The following is a 26704-nucleotide window of genomic DNA, read 5'->3' as shown; positions in this document are numbered from 1 at the left end:
GTTGCCTATTTCTTCCGTGGCCCGTAATCTGGGTGTCTCTCTTGATTCAGATGTTTCTTTCAGTCACCATATTTCCTTATCTGCCCATTTTAGGCGACTTCATTTGAACAACATTTGAAAAGCCCCTCCCTGCATGACTTTTGAGGCCTCTCAACTATTGGGGACTGCTCCAATTTTCTTGCAGCTTTTCTACTGTTCTGCACTCTTTGGACTTCCTTTATCTCATCTATCTCATTGAAATCTGTAATTAATGCTTTCATTTGTGTTCTCTGTTTGCTTGCTCCTCGTGATTCTATCTCATCTTCTTTGATATAGGATGGCTCTTTTTCCATCATTGTTTAAAATGTAATTTTCTATGTCTAGTTTTTAAATCTCTCTATGGCCTTGCACTTCCTTACCTTATTTCCCTGATCTCATTTTACTCTCCTCCTCGTCCAGTTTGTTCTGATTCTCATTGGCTTCTTATAGTTCCTTGGCCCACCTGTGCTCATTTGCGTTTCCGCTCTTTCGGCACCCATACGCTGGAATACTCTCCCACTTTCTTTTCGTTCCATCAGTCTATTTATCCTTTAGGGTCTCTCTGCGATCCTACGTCCTCATGACTGGTTAATGAAGTTTACTGAAATCACAGATATATGCTATGTTTTAAATGCTAATTTCATTTTATTGTACCGTTCTTATGTTCAGCGCTTTGGTGTAAGGCGCTATATAAAACCAAATAAATACAAATACAACTCATACGGCTTCACTGAAGCACAGATCTGCTTCAATAAATGTGAGAGGTTGGGGATGTTGCAGCTTCCTCCAAAGGACTGTCTGATCATACATTGCTTCTGGGTGAAAGTTCTGGAAAAGATCATAGAAGTGGCTATACCTGGGGGTCAACTTGGTATCCTACTCATCTGCTCTGGGCCCATAGCCATTCCGTGGCAATCCTAAATGCTAAAAGTTAGAATTCACGAAATGTTTCCAAAAGTGTTTTTTAATTAAAATACCAAAAAAATCTGTTTCAATTTCTATAAACGAAACTCAACAGGTGCATGTTTAAGCTACAAAATTGTTCGTCTTTTAGGGTTGTGATTTCCGCAGAAGTCACTGAAAGTTCAGGATTGAGTCTTTGGGTCAGAATACAATGCTATCGGAAGAGTTTTCAGAATTGTGAATAACCAAATTTTATTAAGATAGTCGAGCTGAAAGCTTTGGGTTTATGGTAATCCAGTTTGCCACTAGTTACTGCTTAGTACAGCTTGTACTCCGCTATCTTCTGTGCCGTTTCAAGGGGACATGCAGGAAACAAGCCTTTGTTCCTTGAAATGGTAAGTGACTATAGCAGCGTGGAGACATTAAAAAACACCAATAGCTGCCAGTCAGGTCCACAAAAGACCAGGGAGGGCAACCTGCTTAGGGAAATACATTATAAGATACCTTTTGGAGCACCTTCCCCTGGGAGTCATAAGGACACCTTAAACAGTTACATCGCAGGTGAGGCCATGCATTGGCGAATTCACAACCCCACTGCACTGATGCTAGTCATTTTAAATTATTGGCCCTTTTACACTCCTGTTTGGTATCGTCTTCTACAGTTAGATTTGAGTATGGTAATACCATCATTAATGCACAGACAGTTTGCATTTGTGTATTCAGTCAATATAGACTGGTTAACTTTCCGTGTTAATACTTGGTGAGCTGCAGACTTTCTTTGCAGGGATTTTCTTATCTGATCTTTTCAAAAAGATGAGGCTTTGCACGTGCACTCAATAATTTCTTGTGATAGTTTTTATCTTAACCAGGATGGTATTAGTCTTCCTGTATCTAATGCTTCAGATGAGGAAATGTTGCATAATCCATAATCTACACATTTTACATCGACATGTTTCAGAATACCTTTGACATTCATTACCCTTTCTCCTGGATACAAATCTAAACTTACCATTACATGTGACTAGTCTCTTCCATTTTCAAATCTTATAACATTCAAGGTATTGCAATTCCCCAGAGAATTCAGGTTCATTCTGCTAAATTTTAAGACCATGTTGATAGAAGCTTTTTGGGCTTCGCCGCATGCATTTTATTTGTATGCTTTTTATTTTTAAAAAGTGTCCTTTGGTCTATAAATACCTAGCAAATAGTTGGCATGAGGGCTTGTCAATATATGGAGTCTCTTCACCCAATACTGTTAATTACTTCATAGCGCGATCCCAACCATGTGGAATGGAGAAAGCAGGGTGAACAAGCAATGGCAATTACCTCAATGGTGATTTAGTATAATAGTCCATGGTGGTTTTTCTTCCTTCGACTCATTTTCCCCCAGCGTCTGCTTTACCATTCCCAGTAAGCATATACTGTATTGGGCAGGAAGAAACAAGTTTGAAACTGTGGGACAGAACCGCACTAGTGATAGGGCTAGCACATGGGGCCCACCTTGTACATGACCACCTATCTATACATATGGATTTCTTCTCAACCTGTTCATCAACGACAGTTATGTCTAACTTGATATGAAGGCGTTCAGAACAAATACTAAAGGATGCTGTGTAGGGCTCAATACGACATATGTCTGCCAAAACAGAAGGCTGGAAATGTTAATGACTATTCTTCAATGTCCTGACTTGCCATTTTACACAATCCCGGCAAATCTCACCCTGTCACAATCTCCAAATCCAATCCTCCAATAAGTGTAATTTCTTCCTTCTTTCTTACTTATAAACTGCGGCTTAGATCATTTATGCCCATTCACCTCTGTTAGAAATATCTGACCTCTTCAGCTTGGTGTATGTTTTCTGACCAGGGCCTCCTTCTTTTTCACCCTCAAACGTATCTGTCAACTGCTCATCCATTTCACCTTTAAAGAGACAAGTGGATTAGTTTTTTTTATCGAAGTGAGTTACTAAACAAAATTTGTTTTTTTATTTTTTTATTTCCTATTTATTTTTTTAAATCTAAGATTGTAGTGATTTCCAACTGTCTAATCATATGCCTGGTTACTGAGAGAAAAACTGTAGCCAGAGGTTCAAAGACACCAGAAGTAAATATTTGCACCTTTTTTTCTAATGTGAGAAACCAGAGGGCGTTTTCATATCAACACACTGGGGATGGACAAGCGAGGGAGGATCACCTGAGTGGAGTGTCTTTAGGATTGGGGGTAGAATGCCCATGGGTGAGATGCAGTATTCTCTACGTCATAACAACCTACCCCGCCTTCCTTCCACTGCCATCTTCCATCCTTCACTCTTACAAAGTGCAGTGGTCGGAAACAGGCAAATTGAAATAATATCTACTCCCAATCACAGAAACCATTCTTGGAGTGGGAAGAAAGGAGAATCATCACGAGGGACATACACTTTCTACTGCAAATCCCAACCCATCATGTTTCCTCTACTGCCACCAAATTCTAAGAAGAGAACGCCCAAGAATGAGACAAGATATACGCTCCCTTCTCTCAGCCTTCATGGGCTACTTCCATTCATACCCTATTTTTCCGACGAACATGGCGGTCTGCTTCACCCGCTACAGAGAAAGTGCGCAGGAGCAATGGGAACTGCTGTTGGGGAGACGCGAAGAGCCAGTGAATGTCATAGGAAACAGTAAGACCGGAGCACTCCCAGGGACCGCAGGCAAGTAACGTTCCAAGTGAATGTGAACCATATTGAATATCGAACAGAATGGAAGTTACGGCTTGAATGAAACCACGTTATATTGAATACCAAACTAAATGAAAAGTTCTATTTGAGTAAAATCACTATGTATTGAATACCGAATGAACATTTGAAGTTGGACAGACATATTGAATGTCAAACTATATGACAGAAGCACTGAGTAAAATTACAGGATATGAAGAATTGAACAATCACTTGAGCATTCTAACAATGTGAGAAGGAACTAAAAGTCTATGGTAAAGCAAAAGACTGATGCAGAAGTGTTAAAGAGAATACAAGTGTGAGAAGTCAGAGGCCCAAGGCAGAAGAACCTGTGAAGGGGCCAAACAAAGTTAAAGGAACTTGTGGTTGTGCAACCTATGATGGGTGAACCTTGTGGTCTGACAACAGCACCTAGACCAGGGAGCCCTTACTGGTGACAAACGATATACCTCGGGACTAAACCACAGAGAACTGTGAATGGATTGCTAAAGCAAGCAGGAAGGTGGGGTCAAATGGACCTATTGTTTTCTGATAGTGAACTGTGCCAGTGAAAACAGAATAAGTGTTGCAGTGAAATCTTGGGGAACGGAACCCTGTGAACGAAAAGAACTGAGAAACTCTGCCTTTGGGGTTAGGGATTCTCAAGACCTTTTTTGTGTGAACTATGCCAGATTGAACTTGGGGAAAGGTTGAATCTCAAGACATGGCAGAAAATTGGTAAGACAAGCAGCTATTGGAACTGCATTGAACTTGGGATGGGGAACCCAAGAGGGACTTGAAACGACAGACCTTTGAGACATTACCTTTGAACACTATTTTGTTGGCTATGAACCATACGCCACATTTCTCTAGATATGAGGGCATGCATATGTTTGATTTGGATTTACAGGCAGGAGAAATCCCTACCGTAGTTATAGGACAAGTTTGGCCTTACACCATCCTGATCTTTGAAATAAAACATTCTTTGAAACTTGAAATCTGTTCTGTCATCTCTTGATACCATGCCTGTTTCACACTAAGGAATACTTTAAATACTTCTGATGGGTTTACTATTTGTTTCACGGGCACATGAAGCTCTGTTGCTTAACAAATAACAAAAATAAATAATTATTGGGCTTGCCTAATCTCTGCAGCAGTTGAAGAGACTATTCACAATCAAAGACCTTTGAGAGGTCAAGGAATAAGGGTGGCAAGGAATTGATGTTTCCCAATAGGAAACTGCATGCCATGGAATAGACTTCATACCCAATCACGATAGCATATGCAAGATTCAGTGTTTTGGTGGTCTTCTGACTTTTTGTGGTTCTAGCGTATTTATGTTTCATGTATGCCCTTGCATAGTGTATGTTTCAAAATTGTTTTGTAGGGGGTATCAGGGATTATTGAATGCAATGTTTAAGTTTTTTTAAATCCTTTGACGTTCAACCACCTCTTACTAAGTTATCTATTAGTAACTAGATAGGACTGCTTATATGTAGTAGCACATACAAAGTGTTCATAACCTGTACCTTTCTGTTTAGAACGACAGCCAAAGGATGAGCTGATGGTTGCAGGAGAGGACACGTTATCTGGGTATGAAGATGCCAGCGATGATTTGGATCCCATTTTGACAGAAACTGATGAAGAGAGTGAAGACTTGGACCTGGAACTTTCATCTGCTCCTGCCTTTAATGGAGCTGGGCCAAGCGGGCTTAATTTAAGTAGCCCTTCAAGGAACTCACTTCAGGGACTGCAAGTAAATTGCAAAACTGTTGAAGGTGCAATTTTAAAGACTGAGCGAAAACAGCTCTCTGTGGTAAAGAACATCAATGAACAGCTAAGGAGAATGGAGCGGCATTTAGCCAACCTTGTGAAAGTTAACCGCTTTTACATACGCCGCTCCCTGGGTCTAACTGGTGAGCTGGTCAGAGAGAATGCCTCCCAGAGCCTGAGTCTGCAGCGCATTGCAGAGACTTTAGAAAGTGTAGTACCCTTTCCCACAACTACCGGTGTCCGGTTGACTGCTGACACTGCTCCCACGTCATTGTCTTCCTCAGTGTCCAGTGACTCCAGTGATGAGGAGTGGGCAAAACGTCCTGCTAAGACACCAAAGAGGGCCAAACGTAATCGCGAGGAAGGTACGGGGAAGGGACGAAAGAAAAAGTAAAAACTTTGGTTGGAAAGGAGCACACTAAAAGAACTGGCCAGTGTTGTATGGACATGTTCCCTGTGTTCATTTTTATTGTTCTATCATGTATACCAACAGTTGCGGATTATTCTCTCTTAATAAATCTTATGATTGGAAACGGCTTCTATCTTTTCCATTGGCTGCAGGTAAATTGCATAGATTCATTATTAACATCTGCAAAGTTTCCTTTTGCTTTTGGGCCATCTATACATTCATCTTTTTTTTAAGTTGTGGTTGTGGCAGCCCAGACTTGAGTGACTGCATTTCTTATGTTTAGATAAGTCAGATACTTGGTGGTCTACATTATATAAAGGATGCCTTCTGTCATCAAAAATCTAGAACGAGCAGTTGAACAGTCTATTTGCTGTAAACATTATTCTTTTGCATGTGATCATTGATGTTCCTCACGGAGAGCTCGAACACATTTTTAGTTTACTCACATATTAGTGCTGTACATTACATAAAGCTCTTTCGGATGTTGATACATTCTGCACAGTTCACTTGCTGAAGGCCATCTCTATAGACCTGTGTGTTTATCTGTGACTCTACTTTTCCCCAAAGCAGTATTTCCTTTTTTTAATAGTTTTGTTTGGGGAAGTGATTCAACATACTGACAAGGGTGATTTGCCTGCACAGAAAGTAAATTGTGAGGAAAGTTTGTTTTTCTTTTTTCCTTTCTACACTTTCCTACACACCAATTACTCAACTGCACGTCCTGGTATTCTTTGGTTTAAAGTTTTCCGCTACCGCATGAAGACAAATATTCCATTTGACTACAAGTGTAAGCTAGTAGTGCATTCCTTCAGGTTAAAACAAAAATAGGCTCTGGGAGGGGGGGGGAATACCCCTTCTTTTTTGAGCAGGCAACCCATTATGTGTTAGTATTGTGAGGCACACAGAGGGTTACCGCTAGATGTTATGGTGTTTACACACCTTGAGTCTTCAGCAGTGTTGAAATGGAGAGCTACCTTCAGTCGAACACGACTGCAAATAAACATCATGAAATGTAGTTGGCAAGCTCTCTCTCACGACAAGCAACGACATAGGCCTTTTAAATTCTTATTTTTTTTAAACATCTGTTTTCAAGTGCCAGCACATGTTCAGTCACAATAGTGCAAATGATGGTCTCTTCGAAATCAAGTGATGACTCGCAAATGGAAAGCAGGTAGAACGACATCTTGACTTTGAATGGACAAACTTTGATTGAATCCCATGCAATTTCAAATACGTTGTACGCTGATGGGTCTAGTGGTTTTTCATAGGCTCTCAGATCAGACCATCGAGTTTGTGCATGTTAGACATTTTATACACTGTATCTGTGATTTAATTGCTAGAAAGTCAGCCAGCGCTTGTCTTGTATAGAAATTTCCAGAACCACTCCATAGCTATAATAAATGGTTTACATTAAAACTGTTGCTTTAATATCTTGTTTGAATCAAACTGATTGAGAAAACCAGATGGTTTATGTTACATCGCCAGTCATTTCCCCAGAATTGTGCAGATTTTGGACAGTATTTATACATAGAGGGCCAGTCTTGGGCTAGATGGTGTCAATCAGTGTTCACAGCAACATATTGATGGCACTTATCCAACATATTACATGTCAGAGTGTGTAGTTTCTCTGGGTGACGCACTCGACCTATGGTCTGTTATTTTCCAGATGCTGCATATGACTGTTGGCAGGCGTTAGACAAGTGCTTCCTCAGATTTGGGATATCATAGCGATTCTTCCCAGCCATCTGTTTGATCCTTAAGCTTAGTGATTTTCTCAACCCGATTGTACATACTGCGGACTGCTTTCGAATGGATTGTGTCCTCCCACGTATTCCTCATCTTGTGATAAATCGTTATCTCCAGCTTTGCTGCTTCGGGAAAAAAAAAAATTCTCGGCAGAGGGCGCTGTGTTCTAGGTCGTGGCGTCGATTGTCCCTCGACGTACTCCGTCGACGTCACCGATGGTATAAATAGCTCGAGCCGTGCCCGTTGCTTCAGTTCCGTTTTTCCGATTGCTTCGCTAATGAGAACGACGCGCTTCTATTTTCTGTGAAGAAAATGTCTTCATCTTTGACACCCAGGACTAGGTTTAAGAAGTGTGCAGATTGTGGATCTAAGATGTCGATCACCGATCCCCACCGGATTTGTCTCTGGTGTCTCGGTTCCAGTCACCGAACCGACGACTGCGGGTCCTGCCAATCTATGACCGAAAAAGCTCTTCGTGAGAGGAGAGGTAAACTGTCGATGGGGAGGGAGGCCTCAAAAAAGGTTTTGTCAAAAAGACACAAGAAAGCGACTGATTCTAAGGAATCGGATCGCCAAAGGCATTCAAAGAGATCTCGATCTAGGAGTAGATCGAGACACTCTTCGTCATCATCGAAAAAAATGAAGTAGACATAGATCTCCATCATCATCATCTTCTTCTTCAGAGTCGACCTAAGAAATTCGTTGTCCGAAATCGGATTCTCCCAGTAAGTGGAAAGAATTCCGCAAAAAGATGATGGAGGTTTTCGAGAATGCGGCCCGACCCCCTCGAAAGACCCTCGAAAAAGCCATACCCCTAAAGTCGCTCCATTGGACGACAAAGGGAAGTCCAACGCTACCATGGCAAAGACTGGTAGCGTCGGAATCCAAAAATCCTTGAGTCGTCGTAAAACCGTCGAAGACTCTTCGAGAGTCGAGCACTTCTCCAGTGCCATACAAGAAACACAAGCCATCGAAGACTTTGACAACTTCGACGCCCTCGACGTCGATGATTTCGACTCAAAGGCCAAAAGCGTCCTCCACGCCATTATCGAAGTCATCTTCGAAGACTTCCAAGACCCCTTCGACAACCTCGAGGGATTTGCCAATTCCTTCGAAGCAGATGGAAGAGGAAGAAAGGAGATTCACTCCTTTGCCCAGGTCAGACTTTTTCAAATCTATGTCAGCAATCTATGAAGTCTGCTTCAGAAGAAGACGAGGTTACTCCTTTGGGAGTTACTTATGGTACAAGACAAGTTCCTGAGGGACTTATTGACCAGGAATCTAGAATTAGAGACCTGAATGATACTCTACATTCTGCCAGTGGAATTGACACATCCCCAGAATTAGAGTTCGCTAAACCTGATCCTGCAGAGCATGCAAATGCTGGGTACAGGGGTCTTATGACCAGGGTAGTTGAATATATGGGTTGGGGTAATATTGACCCATTTTTGAAAAAGATGACATCAAAATTATCCTGTTCTCCCTTTCCACAGGGCCCTCCAAAGGACTGTGGAGAAAAACTGGGAGAAGCCAGAAACTATTGCTTCTGCAGATAGCACTTTTCCAAGAAAATATAGACCGGCTGGAACGGATCCTGAATATTTGAATAAACATCCGACTCCAGAGAGTTTAGTCATTCAGGCAGCATCTACAAAACAAACTGCTTATCCCACTATCCCTCCAGATAGAGAGGATAAAAAAATGGATGCCTGGGCACGTAAAGTTTTCACGTCAGGCAGTATGGCACTTAAGTCGGGAAATGTCACCTGTACCCTAGCCAGGTTTACCCATACCCTGTGGGACTGTATTTCGGCGGTGGCTGAACATATTCCGGAAGGCGAGGAAAGGGAAGGCTTCCTGAATATAGTCAAAAACGGGAAGGAGGCAATGAGGGAATGTCTCCAGTCTGGACTGGATACTGCTGATAGTGCAGCCAGACTTCTCAACATGCCCTTTGATGGCTCGAGGCTCTTTGGCAGAAAGGCCGATGAAAGCCTAGAAAAACTTCAGACCTCGAAAGCGGCAGCTAAATCACTTGGCGCCTCTTTGCGCAAGCCTCTAAAACCCTATTCCGGCTCATCTTCCTGGAGGGGGTCGTTCTTTTCGATACTACTCCTCTTTTGGTAGAGGACAGGCTTCTCAAAGGGGCAAAAGAAACTTCCCTCGTGGAGCACGAGGAAGGGGTGCAAAATCGGCCTCCGGAGCGGCATCTGTACTCTAAGCCACTCTTGCAGCCGCCTCCAAATCCCTCTGAGACCTTGTTACACAAAACACCAGTGGGAGGCAGGATCTCTCAACATTTGAAGGAATGGCGGGGCATTACATCAGATGCTTGGGCACTGGAAACAGTAGCCCAAGGTTACTGTCTCCCCTTTCTAAAAAGGCCACAGAATCATCCACCGGGAGCCAACTCCGTCAAATTTCCAGATCCGCTCCTGTTGCAGGAAATTTTAACCCTGCTAGAGGAAGGTGTCATAGAACCGGTACCTGTAGCGGAGAGGAACGGGGGTTGGTACTCCCCATATTTTCTCCTCCCAAAAAAGGACGGAGGACTGAGACCCATCTTGGACTTGAGAAACTTGAACAAGTTCCTCATGAAGGACAAGTTCAAGATGGTGACTCTTTCTCAGATCCTACAGGCTCTCCAACTCCAAGATTGGTTAGTATCATTGGACCTTCAGGATGCTTACTTTTCATGTGCCAATCCATCCAAAGCACAGAAAGTACCTGAGGTTTGCGATTGGCAATTCTCATTATCAGTTTCGAGTTCTGCCATTTGGGTTGACCTCCGCCCGAGGGTTTTCACCAAACTGTTGGCGGTTGTGGCAGCGAGTCTCAGGAGAGGAGGTATTCACAAATATCCCTACCTGGACGACTGGTTGATCAGGGCAAGTTCTCAGAACAAGCTCAGGAACATCTTTTGATCACCTGCCACTTCCTCCACAAATTGGGCTTCTTCCTCAATTTCAAGAAGTCCCACATGATACCATGCCAGAAACTCCAGTTTATCGGAGCAGTCTTGGACACTTCATCGGGAAAAGCCTCGCCTCCCGAAGTGAGCTCTCCACATCCAGCAGATGGTAACGAAGTTTCAGAATGCCCAATGTCTAGAGGCCTTCAATTTTCTCAGGTTGCTCGGACTCATGGCACCCTGAATTTTCCTAGTACCAGAGGCCAGGTTGAGAATGAGATCCCTTCAATGGGCACTCAGAACTCAGTGGTCCCAGTTCTCAGGGAATATGTCGGATCTTCTGCAAGTCCGAGCGCGGTTGCTCAGGATCTTCTATGGTGGGCTTGCAATGACAACATTCTCAAAGGAGAGTCTTTGGCAACCATGGCCGGAGATAACGGTAGTGATGGACGCCTCACTCACGGGGTGGGGAGCACACACCAACGATCTGACAATCAGCGTTCGTTGGTCTCCATCGGAGTCCAAACTACACATCAACCTGTTGGCGCTGAGGGCAATCAGACTAGCTCTGAAGGCCTTTCTGCCCTCTGTACAAGGAAAGAATGTCCTGTTTGTTGAGGTAGTACACGGTGGCCATGTACTACCTCAACAAAAGAGGAGGAGTAGGGTCACTGCCACTGTGCAGAGAAGCAATGCAGCTCTGGTTCTGGGCGATACGAGAAGGAATCCCTTATCGACAATTCACCTAGCCGGAGAGAAGAACACAGCGGCAGACGCTCTGAGCAGGCAGAGCACGGTCTCTCACGAGTGGGAGCTGGCTCAGGAAGTCCTTCTGGAGATCTTCGCCCTTTGGGGAACCCCTCAAGTGGATCTGTTTGCCACCGCGATCAACCGGAAGTGCGATCAGTACTGCTCAAGGGAATTTCCTCAAAGAGGAGCTCTGGGAGACGCATTCGTAGTGGAGTGGAAGTTTTCACTGCTGTACGCGTTTCCCCTAGTCCCCGTGATTCCTCAAGTAATCGGGAGGTTGAGAAAGTTCAGGAAAACCATGATCCTAATTGCCCCGGATTGGGCCAGGAGGACGTGGTACCCTGAACTTCTAGACATGTCCATCTGCCCTCTAATACGTCTTCCGCAAAGAGAGGGTCTTCTCTCGCAAGAGGAAAGTCGGGTTCTCCATCCAGAGGTCAAGACACTCAACCTTCACGCATGGTTTCTGAGAGGTTGAGATACAAGGATTGGGATCTTCCGGATGACGTAATGGAAATCTTGCTTTCGGCCAGAAGACCAGCAACAAAATCTTTGTACCGATGTCGCTGGAACAGGTTTAGTAACTGGTGCAAAGACGAGGATGTGGACCCTTTTCAGTGTGGCACCCCAATGGTGCTTTCTTTTCTGCTACATCTAGCTAATCTGGGGCTCCAGATAGGAACAATCAAAGGATACCTTGCTGCGCTGTCCATTTTCAAGTGCTCCTCGGAAGAGGTTTCATATTTCAAAATACCGTTAATAATTCAGTTCTTAAAGGGGCCTACTAATGTATACCCTCCAGTACCTTTTCGTGTACAAACTTGGGACTTAAATTTAGCATTGAAATTCTTGACTTGCATACCTTTTTGGGCCTCTGCACTCATGTGCATTGAGGCTTTTGACTCTAAAAAACTGTCCTCCTTGTGGCCCTATCATCAGCCCGCGGGGTTGGCGAACTTCAGGCTCTCTCATGCAAACCACCATATACTATTTTTCATAAGGATATAAAGTTAAACCTTCTTTCTTGCCAAAAGTAGTCTCAGACTTCCATTTGTCACAAAAAATAGTACTACCAACCTTTTATCATCCTCCTCATCTGGGCAAAGAGGAGAGATTACACAGATTAGATCCCAAGAGGGCTCTTAGTTTTTACATCTCAAGGATGGCTAAATTGAGACAAAATGACCAACTATTTGTGGGTTATACTGGTCATAAATTAGGCTCATCTGTAACAAAACAGACCATTTCCCGCTAGATCATATTAGCCATAGTTGAATGCTACAGATTAGCGGGAAAAGAACCACCAGATGGGCTTCGTGACCATTCTACAAGGGGAATGGCTACTTCTGCGGCTCTAAAGAGGGGAGTCCCGGCAGCAGATATTTGTGCAGCTGCAACCTGGAAAACAATGTATACTTTTGTTAAACATTGTTTGGATACTGCTTCCTCTAACGAGGGTTTATTTGCCAAGGCAGTTCTGCATTCTGTCCACGAAAACTGAAATTAGTACTCCCGCCTCCAAAAAAATGATACTGCTTTGGGAGCCTATCACAAGATGAGGAATACATGGGAGGACACAATCCATTCGAAGAACAAGTTACTTACCAACTGTAACGTTCTTTTGACTGGATGTTCCTCCCATGTATTCCTCATCGACCCTCCCATCCTACCCCACAGTACAGTTTACGTTTTTTTACACTTTCCTCTCATGAAGAATGTATCGGTCATAGGGCACGCGTGGGTGTTCCATATATATATATATATATATCGAGCACAGCGCCCTCTGGCGAGGGGAACAAAAAATTCCGAAGCTGGCTTAAAGCCTCTAATGGGCTAAGCCCATTGGAAAATACTAATTTCAAAGTTTTTTCCCCGGACCAACAAACACAGGGTATGCAAACATTTCCTCCCAACAGAACACAAAAATAGATCCTTGCAGGCATGAACAATCTTCAAAGCTATTTAACAATATGTATACATTTAAAAGAGCTTCACTGGGATGCTTATTTCATGGGGGCAGATTGTGCTGGCACCTGAAGCATTGTGGTAAGAGGTTCTCTGTTTACCATCCGATCCACAGCACGGCCCTGAACAGAGTCCAAAAGGGCTACTAAATCAGGGGCTGGCCTGTTAGCTCCATGTGCAGTGAAGAACGTTGGTCCCACTGAACACAGTTGTGGTAGTTCAAACAGAGGCGGCGGACACAGAGGCATAGTTAATAACTTAATTGGAAATAAAGAAAACCTTTGCTAATCCCTACTACTTCCCTGCGCTAAAAAACAGAAGGTTTGTTACTTACCTGTAACTATTGTTCTCCTGCATGGGTCTGGCATGGATTCACATGCTCATGAAGTTCCCCATCGTCAGGCTGGGAATCCTCGGTAAAGGAAAAAAGTTTCACTTTCACTTTAAAACTGTATTCCTTCTCTCAACCAATCACTGTCCTCTGGGTCGTACTGCCCCAATCCAATGACAGTCCTCTCCCTAAGCCCCGCCTCTGGCAGCCATCTTCAGATTTGGTAAGCATGTAAAGTGGCAGTATGACCATGAACAGCCGCACAGATGCCGGAGGGAGCATTCGCATTTGAATCCATGCCAGACCCATGCTGGAGAAAAATAGTTAAAGGTAAGTAACATAAACCTTGTTTTGTAGCGCAAGGAACCTGTTGATAACTCGTAGCAGGAGAGGAAACTGAGGTAAAGCGTACAGAAACGGTCCTTCCCACAGGAAGGAGAACACCCACCCCTGCCCCCCATGCTCCTCGGTTGGTGGAATCTGCTGGCAAACCTCTGGCATTTTGAGTTTGCTGCCGTGGCAAAAAGATCAATCGGAGGTCTACCACATTTAAAAAAACAGACGGTCCTCCAGATCCTGGCAAAGGTCCCATTTGTTTCAAGAGCGCAGTTTCCTGCTGAGGACTTGGCAATGGTGTTCTTGACGCCTGCCAGGTGGAACAGGATGAGGAGTATCTCCTGTCCGATGGGCCAATGCCACAAGCCCTGAGCTTCCTTGGAGAGTGCTGGGGATAGAGTGCCCCCTTGCTTCCTGATGTAGAACATGGTAGTGGTGTTGTCTTCACCACCATACCTCTCACAGATAATTAGACTTGAGGGCCCAGAACACTGCCTATAGCTCCAGGGTGCTGATGTACAGATCCTTCTCCTCCGTAAGCCACAGAATTCTGCCGTGCAGATGTCCGGTGTGAGCTCCCCAACCTTCCGAAGAGGAATCCGTGTTGACAGTCTCCTGGTATGATATGATATGATATGATGGGTGGCACGGTTTGAAATCCCATCCACTGGGCGATGTGGGGGGTGTTTCCCCCACCCCCCACAACTCACCCACTGAACTCCTTGTTCAGCGGGATCTTGTCTGCAAAACTCCCGGACACTTGTATTCAACGTGCATCCAAGAATTCCTGTAGGGGTTTCAATTGCAATCTGCAGAGATGTACTAGGTAGATGCAGAATGACATCATGCCCAGCAATTATTTGATGGCCTGAACCGTGGCCGTCTTCGCCGACGGCAGTCGCTACACCTTCCCTTGAATGGCTGCTAGCCTTTCCTCCGAGGGGGATGCCAGGCAAGCCACTGTGTTGAGTCTGGCGCCAAGGAACAGTGTGTTCTGTGATGCGTTAAGCAGGACTTTGGATAGTTTACGGATAACCCCAGCTCCTTCAGTAGCCGGGCGGTCTCCTTCGTGTGCTTGTCTGCCAGTTCCTGGAACTTGGCGAGTATCTGCCAATCATCCAGGTACAGGTATATGTGTATGCCCTACAGACACGGATGGGCCGCCACCAGGGCCAGGCATTTTGTGAACACTCTTCGGGCTGACTTTAAGCTGAACGGTATGGCCTTGAACTGGTAGTGTTGGCCTTATATCACGTAAGTATGCATCCTGTAGGTCCAATGACATCAAGAAATCCCCTACTTCCAGTTGGCCAAGCATGTGTTGCAATGTGAATATCCTGAATTTTTGGGACTTCAAGTTACTGTTCTGACGGCGTAGGTCCATCCCAACCTCCCATCTTCTTTCTGACCAGAAAGAATCTGGAATAGACTCTGGAGCTGTTTGAAAACGTGCCCCTATCGCCCCTTTCCATAACATGGCTCGTACTTCTAGGAGCTGAGGGTTGTGCTGCTCCTGACAGGGAACCAGTGGTATACAAGGGCACCTGCTTTGGTGTGTCCCTGGGCGAGAGCGTCCAGCACCCATCTGTCTGTGGTGAACTTCTTCCACTCACTGACATTCCTAGTCAGCCAGCCTCCCACTGGAGTGCACGAGTGGGGCCAAATGTCTTGGGTGCCTTCTCCCTGCCCAGTCGGTGACGGCAATGCTGGCTTCTGCTACTGTAGGCCTGGGAGCGAACCCTGTAGGCTTCCTGCGTGGAGGATCGGGGAGGTTGCCTGTACGATGCAGAGTATCCCTTGGAGTTTCCGCTGGTGGGGCGAAAAGACGAGCAATGCTGCTGCAGAGTGCCAAGGGAACGTACTGACTAAGTGTCCAGATTTTCACTGTCTAAAGGCATGTCCAGCACCTTTGCATGAACGCCCTGGCGAAAGTTAGAGCCTTCAACCAACCCTGCCAACGAAGGCAAACACTGTTTCCCATCTGTCAGAAGCCTGTGTCGGCGATGTCTACTGCCACGTAATGGCATGGTCTGATGCCACCTCTCCTTCCTGAAAGAGGGCAAGAGCCTGGGCTTTCCAGTCCCAAAGGAATTCCAGGATGGTTCCAGCTTGTACCAAAGCTCCCGGTCGTATCGAGACAAGATGGCCAGAGCATTAGCCGCTTTGATCGTAGATGCCGCTGTGTAGATGACTCTTCCCCATGACGTCCCTTGTCTTCCGGGGGACTGATGATGCAGAGGCTGTGTTGGTTGAACATTTTCTTGCGGCAGTCGACACCGAGTCCGGCAAGGTTGTGACCTCAAGCACTTGTGTGCAGACTCTGCCACCCTATATTTCTTCTCTAACCTGTCTTGTTTGGCTGGAGCCGTTCATGTTTTTTTTCATGAGGGCCAGACTTTCTTCCAAAATGTCGTCCAAAAATGGCACCAACATGATAGTCTTCCTCTTGGACTCCCTTTGCTGATATAGGAATCCCTCCTTTTTGCTTTCCTTGGGCACCAGCTGGAACAGCTCAGAGGCCCTGGAGATTGAGTGTAATGATCCCACCTCGTCTGGTGGAAAGCCTCTGAGGGGCGTCCAGGTGCAGTGATTCCTTGCTTGTCCTCTTCAACGGTTCCTATGGCTGTGTTCGTACCAGTGTGTGTATCCGGGTCCGCTGGTGGAGTCTGGTCCCGTTGTGGTGGAGGAGGCTGATGTGGTGGCATCAGGTGATGCTCCTCTTCTTACGTGGAGGCTGGACAGGGTCCTGCGGTACAACAGGTGCTGGTTTTGAAGGCAACCTTTGCTGGATGTCTGTCCCTAGGGTTTGTAGATTTGACCGGATATACATGGATCTGCAGGGAAAGATGGAGTGCTAGGTCCTGCGCCACCGTCCTCCACATGGACTGTATGGACAGACACTTGGTTGTCGTCCGTCGAGTAGATGTCCATTGGCTGATTGTATGGAACCAGGAGGGCTGCTTTGGGGCCTCCTCACTCCTCCCCCTTTTTCCATCCTTTGATTTGTATACCGGAATGTGAATCGGTGCCTTTCACAACCCCTTCAAGGAGTGGCCGCAGCCTTCGCTGCTGCCTCAGCACTTGGGAGGCAGGGATACTCTGGTCAGTACCACCCACCGTAGCAGTCGCCGCAGAGGATGTTGACGAAGCGGTAGACAGTGTCTTTGGCTGTACCTGTTGAGCCTGCTGTGAGGCCGCCTTCTCTTCCCCTGGCCTCAGTTTCTCCGATTTGTCCCTTAACTTGGCCGGGGTGGAGGGCTTCCTCTTTGAGGAGGAACCCGATGGCAGGCTGGCTGAAGTGGTGGAAAGGCGATGGCGATCAGTCTATCCGACCTGTTACCCGCCTTCGCGACAAGCACGGGGGAACCGGCTTTGTGGTTCTTGGCCTTGTCTTGGACCCCCACGGATGGGAGACGACTGCTTCTCGGATCGACTGACCCGAGGTGAGGCATGACCTTGCTCGGAGGGCTTGCTTGACTTGAGCCATGCCACCAGCCTGCTATACCTGTCTTGCTTTGTTTTCTTCGAGAAGCCCAGGCATATCTCGCACCCATACTAGGGTGCAGGCAGTACAGATACTTTTGATGTTTGTCCTCCACAAAGACGTTCCTTAGCCTGCATTGGGCGCAGGGCCTGAAGAGGGTCCTTCTCTCCTTTTTCTCATCTGTCATGGTCAAAGGGCGTGAAGTGGGCCCAAGTCGGCCTTCTAGTAACTTCAACGAACAACCAACCTTGAGGATGCGCAACTCCACCGACAACGGATCCCCGGTGCTGGCCGATGAAGATGGCACAAGGGCTCTGATGGAACAAAATAGAACTTTTCTGCGAAACCGCATGTGGGGGGAAAAAAAGCATAAAATAGCTGAGTAAATCGAGGACTCCCCAACACTGAAGCGTGCAGTCAAAATCTGAAGTGGGCTGCCAGAGGCGGGGCTTAGGGAGGGATGGGGGCAGTATGTGACCCAGAGGACTGGGATTGGTTTACAGGAGAAATAGTTTTAAAGTGAAAGTTAAACTTTTTTTTCTTTTCTTTGACAGAGGATTCCCAGCCTGACGGGGAATATTCATGAGCATGTGAGTCTATGCCAAACCCCATGCCGGAGAAATGGGCGCTTGCTCGTCAAGATGTCTCACAACTTTAGTTCAAACCTCTGTCCCAAAACATATTCTAACCCATCGCTAACCTAACTATTGAAAGAAAAGATGAGGGGGTCTAATCTATTGCTTATTCTGGGGGTTACTTCACCCCGGGAATTAGTGGTGGCTGGTTCCCAACATCCACCCAACAGTTTGTAGTCTCTTGTAATTAAAAATAAAACATTTTTTTAAAAAAATGGTTACACAGAAAGAAAACTGTCCTTCAAAATACCTTCTTGTAGAAAAGTATTGTCCTGGTCAGGTTTTTGGTTTTTATCACGACTCAGGGATATGTAGACTTGACCCGGAAGGTCAGTACTTCCAGGTCCAAGAACGGGCGTGTTTAACCCTGTTAGTCTTAGTTTGGATCACCCCTTGGTGGGTGGGTAGTCCGGTTAGCCACTCGTGGGCTATGATTCTCTTGGGGCCCTATTGGTTATTGCAATTTGTTAGCCCCTTTGTGTGGTAGTACCTCTGTTGGGCCTTTGTGGGTTATAGCCTTCTCTGTCCCCGACTGGTGCTCGATTCATTCACCACTTCCGGGGTAGTCCTTTGGGTAGCCCCTTGCAGGCTACAGGCTTCTCTAGCCCTGGCTGTCGCTGTTGGCAGAAACCTGTGCAGTTCCCTCTGGGACCACTGCAAAAGATTTAAGACTACAGGTGGTTGGCAGTAAACCCAATTGGTAGCAGTCTGTACCACCCAGATTTACCTGGTAGCTATGGCTGAGCAGTCAGACTTCTCTCAAGAAGATTTCGGCAATATACAGAGTATTCACAATAGGTCAAAAGAACACAGTAGAACAAGCAAACACTGGCCAGAGCTTGGTGTAAAAGATATAATTATTTAAAAACACATCTAGTTAAACACACTGGCACTAATATTGAGCAGTTCAAAAACACGGTCACTAAAAGATATACACTCCCTTCAACGATTATTAGACAAGCCTCAAGTAAAGCAACACTTATTTTCAGACAGCGGTGAGCGCTTAACGAAGATGGCACTCTAATCAATCGGTTAAAAAGGGAGAGAAAGGCAGAGCAAAGATAGAAACGGATCCCAACACTTTCCGAAGAACACAGTAGGAGAAGAAGGCAGATTAAAACCGTAAAGCCAAAGTTAAAAAGTCTGGCCCCCTTTAGAGGCTCCGGTCGAAATATGTCCAAGTTCACATGGTTGAAAGTGCCCAAAGGTCTCGCAACAGTTTCAGAACAAGTTGGACCAACAGAAAGGGACCAGTACATGGTCAAGGCGGCCAGCCCAGTCCAGAAGGTTATGGGATTATTGTTACCTTGTAGCAATCTTTAGAAAGGGAGGCCTGGCGGACACGGTACCTTAAAATGGTGAGAACGCTCCAATGGGGGCAGTTGTTCCAGGCAGCGGGTGCAAGTCGGTGCTTCGTCCGGGGAAAGAGAGGATCTCGTCGGGGAGGAAAACAGGAGTCCGTTACACTGCCAGGGAAGAAACCAGCCGCAGAGTTCTCAATTAAAAGGAGCGGTCCTTTTTATTTGCGGTCCAGTGGTAAGTGGCTATCCGGTTGCCGGGGTGCTTGGCACAGGCAATTCGACCACAAGACGTCCTGGGATGCGAGAAAAGAAGGTAAACTGGTTGTGCCCACCAGTCAGGGGGAAGAAGACTCTCCAGCAGGGAGATCTCCTTGGTCGTTGGGAAGTGGTGAGTCGGTTCAGCAGGGCTCCACCAGTGGTGTCGTCGTAGCAAGTCGGCTCAGCTTCTCCCTCGTTGGATTTTCAGGTCCTGTGGCGACTTCTAAAGTTACAGTCCCAAAAGCCCTGCTTTTATGCAAGAATCCCCCATTTATTCAGCCTAGCTGTCAAACATGCTAACGGGTGAGCCGGCCGGCTCACCACTTGGGCCATTCACACAGGAGTGTGAGTTGAGTTGAGAAGCCCGCCAAAAGTGGAACAAAGGGCTCGACCTTTGGTTTGGAGTTAGTGGCGAACACAAACACCATTTTAAAAGAGTTCTCGCAGAAAATACCAACCGCTGAATTAATATTAAATAAATAAACCGGCGGTATGTTAGAGGCTATGTTAAAAAAGTATTAGTCTCGAACAATGGGAAAATCCCATAGAGATATATTCGCGGTTGAATATAAAAAGTAGTATCCACTGCCACCAGCCAAAACTCGACGATGGGGGACGGGACAGTGCCCCCTCGAACAACAGACCCAGGGGCAATCGAATTGCCCCTACCAGTACGCCCACAATATGATGGTTTGTACTGGTTCTGTTAGTAATTTGGGACTAGTAAAGCCAATGGTGACTTTACATGCCCTGGGAGACAGTAGTCAGTACCAGGGTATGGAGTCTATGGTGGGGGCTCACTATGACACCCCGTTGTTACTGCACGGAGGGTGCTGTGTAACACACCTAGAAAAAACATATGAGACCCTATGGAGTAAAAGACTCCATAGCCCATGAAACACATTAACATTCAAAGGAACACCACAAATCATGTCCAGGAGTGGGAGGAAGAGAGTCTCACTCTTGGCAGGAGAAAAAAACAAACTCCAGAAATCCAGCAAAGCTGCTGGGGGACTCACTAGGTTAGGAAATTCAGCCTAAACACAGAATTCTCCCCAACAGTTGCGCATACTCGTCTTCCGAGACAGCACAGACTGCGGCTCCCAGTTGTTTCCTCCTGCTGCGAGCATCAGTGCTCCAGTTTCCGATGCTTGTTAATCTGCTTAGAATCACAAGCTGTGCATATGATCCAACATCCAGTGGTAACCGCAGAGTATTGCATCTTGCCTTTCAAGGATCGAAAGGGGACGTCGGCATAGGTGTGTCTAAAACACTATCCCGAACGTGACGTGTACCCAAAATCCCTCACGTCCCTGAGATTGTTTTTTTCTGCCCAGATTACTTGTTGCCCTAATACAGAGCTCTTACATAGAGATAGTGTTATTGTCTTATTTATCAACTTTGTTGTTATTTCCGTTAAGTCACTTCAACAGTTGAATCCTGTGAAACAACGCCGAAGACTGCTGCAGACTTTCGACGCCTGATTGATCCTAGCGTCGCTGCCTCCACGCGTCCGGGCCTTCTGGCCGGCCTACACAGTAGGGAGAATGGGGTTGGGGTGGCCATATTCTTTACAAGTATGCCTTTCCTCTTTCACCCTCTCTGCTTTGTGGGTTTTGTCATCGCTGTGCCTGTCTTTCGCTATGGAAAAGACACCATTTAGATTTTGTCCCTCGTGTAGGGCCAACTATCCTTAGAAAGACTAGTAATCTCTGTGCAACAATTGTCTTCCCCTCGACCACAAAGAAGCAGGTTGCGTGGCCTCTCGACTCCTGCGCCCTATGACGCTTAAGGAGCTCCGCTTAAAGCTGTGGGCGGCCTACGGCATGTCGCAGGCCGAATGTTCTCATACCCCCCGTCCTCCCCAAACACCCCACCCCCCCACTGCCGAAAGTGATTTTTTTGGGGGAGGGGAGGACAGCAATGACCAGGCCTCCGTGTTGGAAGCCATTGATCTAACGACAGACTGCTCTCGGTCCGCGACGCCCGCCCCCCCAGGCCTGACGCGAGTCACGCTATGGGGAAAACACCCAGCGACCGGGGCATGCACTATCATAACAGCAAACATACAACCCAAGGTTCTGCTTCTACGGCACTGTCGAAGCGTACCAAAGCACCAACAGAACCGCCAAACTTCGACTGGATCCTCTGATCGGTATGATCGGCAGCGTTTGCCGCGGCCTACGACTGGGCGATCCAAAGTAAAGGGCGCTAACACTAAAAAAGGACCAAGTTGCTCGCTATCATTTCGGAAGGCAGGCAGGTCAACCAGAATGTGCTCAAGGACACATTGAACACTGCAGAGACAGCAGGAAGAACCCTGGCATAAGGTACCTTGCTCAAGCCACATGCATGGCTGAGGAGCTCCGGTTTCAAACTGGAGACCTAAGCAGCCCTGATTAACAAACCCGTTGAGACCAACCTGTTTGGCAAGGCAGTGGACGATGCACTGGAAACAGCCAAGAAGGAAAATGAAACACTGCAGTCCCTTCAACAAATAACCCAGAAACCCTCTCCTCAGAGAGGAAGTGGCTCCCGCTGGTCCTTTCGTGGGCAATCTCGTTTTCCCCAAAACCAGTATAATGCAGGAAACAACTGGAATTCGGGACAAGGCTCTAATACCTACACCACTTATCCACCCAGAGGGTACTCAAGACGGTCGCCCACGGGTACTGTATAGAATTTGCCTGACTACCCCAATTCAGACCGCCAAAATCAAGACGCCTGATGCCAGACCACATGCAGATCCTGCTACAAGAGGTGGAGTCCTTTCTAGGAAAAGACGCAATAGAGGTCATCCCTATTCTACAGGTAAACAAAGGTATTTATTCAATGTACTTCCTTGTACTCAAAAAGGATCTCACCATGCGCCCTGTGCTAGACTTGAGCCCAGCAAACAAGTTTGTCAAACCTCAAAAGTTTTGTATGGTCACTTTACAGGAATTAATCCTGCTGTTGAAACGGGATTACATGGCAACACTGGACATGAAAGATGCATACTTTCATATTTCTATGTCAGTGCACAGAAAATACTGAAGGTTCATGATAGAGGACAGACACTATCAGTGTATGGTACTCCTCTTCGGCGTTGCCTCGGCACCGAGGGTGGTTACAAAGGTACTGGCAGTAGCGGCAGCACACTTGCACAGGTTTACCCTTACCTCGATGACTGGCTCATAACAGGGGAGTCATAAGAAACATGCCTGTTGAACACGCCGAAGAAAATAGACCTCTTATTTAGTCTGGGCTTCTCCATCAACGTGAAGAAATCCAGCCTAGACCCCAGTCAAGTCAAACAGTTTCTAGGCGCTCTAATTCGGATGACAGACCGCCTTGTCTTCCCCTCAGAGGGTTCAAAACATTGTTGTTTCAGATCCCTCAGTATGTAGCCAGTCTGGAAGTGGCAGGACGCAAAGCCATGCGACTGTTAGGAATGAAGTCGTCCTGCATTTATTTAGTTCCTCACACACGTTTGTGCATGCGTCCCATGCAAGAGTGGCTCAACAGCCATTGGTGTCAGGCCAGCGGACAATGGGAGGATCTGGTAGTTGCCGTGTCAGTTCTCGTTCTTTTTTCAGTGGTGGTCGAGGGGAAACTTGTTGAAGGGAAAGACGTTCACCACCCCCGCAGTAGAAGCCACGCTCACAACTGACACATCTCACATGGTGGGGGGTGCACCTGCTTCAGCAGACGGCACACGGCGTGTGATACCCACAAGTAGCATCCTACCCCATAAATCTGTTGAAGCTATTAGCGGTATTCAAAGCACTGAAAGCCTTTCAAGCACAGTTACAGGGGAAGACGGTCCTGATCTTGACAGACAGCACCACAGCCATATACTGCCTGAACAAACTGGGAGACCCACGCTCTCCAGGGCTATCCAAGCTGTTCCAAAACATTTGGATATGGGCTCTCAAACACAGGATGTTCCTGTTGTCCCAACACGTTCCATGGGAACTCAGTCTTCTGGCAGACATTCTCAGCAGGGGTTTCCCACTGCCCGTAGATTGCGAATGGCGACTACACAAAGGCATTGTCTCTAACGGTTTCGCAGAATGGGGCTTTCCAGGGATAACTTGTTCGGAACTCTGGAGAACGCTCAATGCCAAGATTACGCCTCCAGGTACCCACAGAACCACTCCAATGGGAACTGGCTCTGGAGAGCATGGTCAAGGAGATTTGTTTACGCTTTTCTCCCCGGACTCCTTTACTCAACAAGATTGTGCACAAGATGCACAAGGAACCAGTCACCATGATATTAGTGGCCCCCATGTGGACCCGCAACCCTGGTTCTCATTTGATGGAGATGTCCCTCTCCCCTCCTATGAAACTGCCATGCCCGTACAACATGTTATCTCAGGACAAGGGAGAAACACTGCACCCATGCCCGTAAACTGTGAATTTAGCGGCCTGGCTCCTGAGGTCATAGAGTTTGGACACCTTCAACTCCCTCAGAGATGAATGGATATACTCAGGCAAGCGAGGAAACGCAACACGCAATATTGCTATTCCAGTAAATTGGATGCAAGGCCAAGGGCGTCGATCCCATTGACTGCTCTCCTACTCGCATTGTATTGTACCTGACTCACTCACTAGTTTCAGGCCTGGTTTTTAATTCCCTGAAGGTGCACTTAGCTGCTCTCTCAGCCTACACTACATCACAACAAAAGGTGTTGTGGTGGAAAATACCAGTTATCAAGGCTTTCATGGAAGGGGTTAAGATGATTCATCCCCCAATTTCAAACCCAGCTCCTGGATAAGACTTAAATGTGGTTTTCACTAGACTCATGGGGTCCCTCTTTGAGCCTATGCACAAGGCAAGTCTTAAAGACATTACCTATAAAAGAGCCTTCCTAGTGGGTATCGCTTCTATAAGAAGGGTTAGTGAACTACAGTCCCTTTCAGTACTAGACCCCTTTGTTACTGTTCAGAGATAAGGTGGTTCGCACTCACCCTCGATTTGCGCCTAAATCTATTTCCACGTTCCATGTGAACCAGTCAATAGAACTGCCCCCTTTCTTCCAGAACTCCTAGAACATGGCCGAAAGAAGCCTACACATGTTAGATGTGCGCAGGGTAGTCATGTTTTATCTGGAAAGCACTAAATCGCTGAGAAAGACCAACCACTTTTTCGTTTCAGTGGCGGCTGGCAGAGAAGGGGATCCTGTCTCCAAGTCATCAATCTCAAGGTGGATAGTCAAATGCATCACTTGGTTACACTCTTGCTAAGAGAGAACTGCCCTTCAAGCCTAGAGCATTCTACGCTAGGCAGTGAGGCTTCCATAGCATTCATTGCAAATGTTCCCCTAGAGTCCATTTGTAAAGCGGCAACCTGGAGTTCTGTGCACACCTTTACAAAACACTATTGCCTAGACACTCATTCTAGGTCTCATTCTCAGGTGGGACAAGTGGTACTAAGATCTTTTCCCTACTGTTCTTTCTCACAACCCAACTCCGGATGCTGCTCGCTAGTCTATTCACAGCATGTGATTCTAAGCAGATTAACAAGCATCAGAAGACGTGCATTACTCACAGTAATATCTGATGATAGTATCTGCTTAGATTCACATGTGCCCACCCTTCCTCCCCGCTCGAGTGGAAGGAACATGGACGTTTTACTACTTCTCCAGCATGGGGTCTGGCATGGATTCACATGCTCATGAATATTCCCCGTCGTCAGGCTGGGAATCCTCGGTAAAGAAAAAACCAGTATCAGTTTCGTTTCTGATCTGTCTTTCGTAGTAGTAACCAATCACTGGTCTCTGCGTCATACTGACCACAGCCAATGACTGCCCTCTACCTAAGCACCGCCTCTGGCAGCCATCTTCAGATTTTTACCGCACGTTCATGTGTTGGGATCCTCGTGCTACTGCTCTCGAGCGTCAGTGCTATTTTTTTCCCGTTTTTTCTCAAAAACTTCGTTTTTTCGGTCAAAAGAGCCTCAAGCTCCACCGACTCTCCATCCGATCAACGGGGACCCGTGTCGGATTCGTCTGCGCCCCTCAAGGGTGAAGATTTCGTCGAGCTACGCTTTTGGAGGACTCCAGAAGCTTCTCAGGCCCGGACATGGCCCAGGAGAAGGGAAGCTCGACGCCCGGAAAGCTGTTCAGGGTCTGCCCTGGATGCCAGCTGCAGAACGTCTTTAAGGAGGACGAACACTCCCTTTGTCTCTACTGCTTACATGAGGACAAGACGCACGTGGAGAAGGACTGTGCGTTTTGCGGCAATATGTCGGAGCGGACCATGAAGGACCGCCATCAACGTCTCGCCAACTGGCTGGAAGGGAAGAGCCCGTCAGGCGAGAAGAAGAGGAAGAAATGCGAGCGGTCTTCTAAGACCTTTGAGGACGCCCCGGCGACGGGGGTCCAACACAAGGCCAAGCACCGCGAGTCCGCTGGCACCGGGAGCGCCGAACGGTCGGGCTCTACGGGCGCCAGGCAGGGCGCTCCCTCCCCGGCACCTTCAGCCACGAGCCAACGCTCTGGGTCGGGTAAGAGGAAGGGCGAGCACCCGGCGAAGCTCCTGGAGAGGCCCCGGTCGAGCTCGAAGGCCCCATCGGAGGGGGAGCGAGGCAGTGCCCCCCCCCCCTCAAGGATAAGGCGGTGAGCGCACCTAAGGTGGTGAAGGCCCTAATCCATCCGGCCAAGCCCTCTATCGATACTGTCGCGGCGGCCCTGGCTCAGCCTGTGGGAGGCTACACCAGTGGTGGCGACCTCGGGGCTCAGTCTGCCACCTCGGAGGGAGTCCTCTTTTGTGCCCATCGATAGGACCCCTGTGAAATCCCCGGCGGGGAAGAAAAAGGGGGGGGCAGGGTGTCGTCGTAGATTCGGCTTCAACCTCGGAGGAAGAGTTGATCGAGGTCTTAAGCGACGGCCTTGGCGTGGAAGAAGACCGGCCCGTCGGGATGGATCCCGACGCAGGTGACGACATCGTCGAGGGTGCCGACGGGGCCCCTGATCGCCCGTCGGATTCCCCTCTGCCAGCGCCGCAAGACAACTCGGCGGCCATTTTGTTGGCTATACAGTCCTTATGCTCGGAGATAAGGACGAGACTACCGTTGCCGACGGAGGAACCTCTCCCGTCGGGGGATCCTGAACCGGGACCTTCTGGTGTTCCCCCGCCCAAGAAAAGGATTCACCCTCCACCTCCTTTTCAGCCGTCGCGCCCCGTCCAGCCCTCCTCCCCGTC

The 26704-nt window shown here is 47.2% G+C and overlaps 1 protein-coding gene across 1 annotated transcript in view; it reads left to right on the top strand.

Moving 5' to 3' along the window:
* Positions 1–5923, top strand: part of LOC138566320 (uncharacterized) — a 514894-nt gene extending 508971 nt beyond the window's left edge. The window contains exon 5 of the mRNA XM_069643451.1: positions 5159–5923. Within this exon, the coding sequence (XP_069499552.1) occupies positions 5159–5784 (626 nt within the window). The 3' untranslated portion in view covers positions 5785–5923. The remainder of the gene's footprint in view (positions 1–5158) is intronic.
* Positions 5924–26704: the final 20781 nt, after the last annotated feature.

This window comes from Ambystoma mexicanum, chromosome 2p (assembly GCF_040938575.1).
Source record: "Ambystoma mexicanum isolate Mex_15411 chromosome 2p, UKY_AmexF1_1, whole genome shotgun sequence".
Taxonomy (NCBI): domain Eukaryota; kingdom Metazoa; phylum Chordata; class Amphibia; order Caudata; family Ambystomatidae; genus Ambystoma; species Ambystoma mexicanum.
The sequence above is the reverse complement of the archived record's forward strand: the minus strand, read 5'-3'. Positions and strand labels throughout refer to the sequence as shown.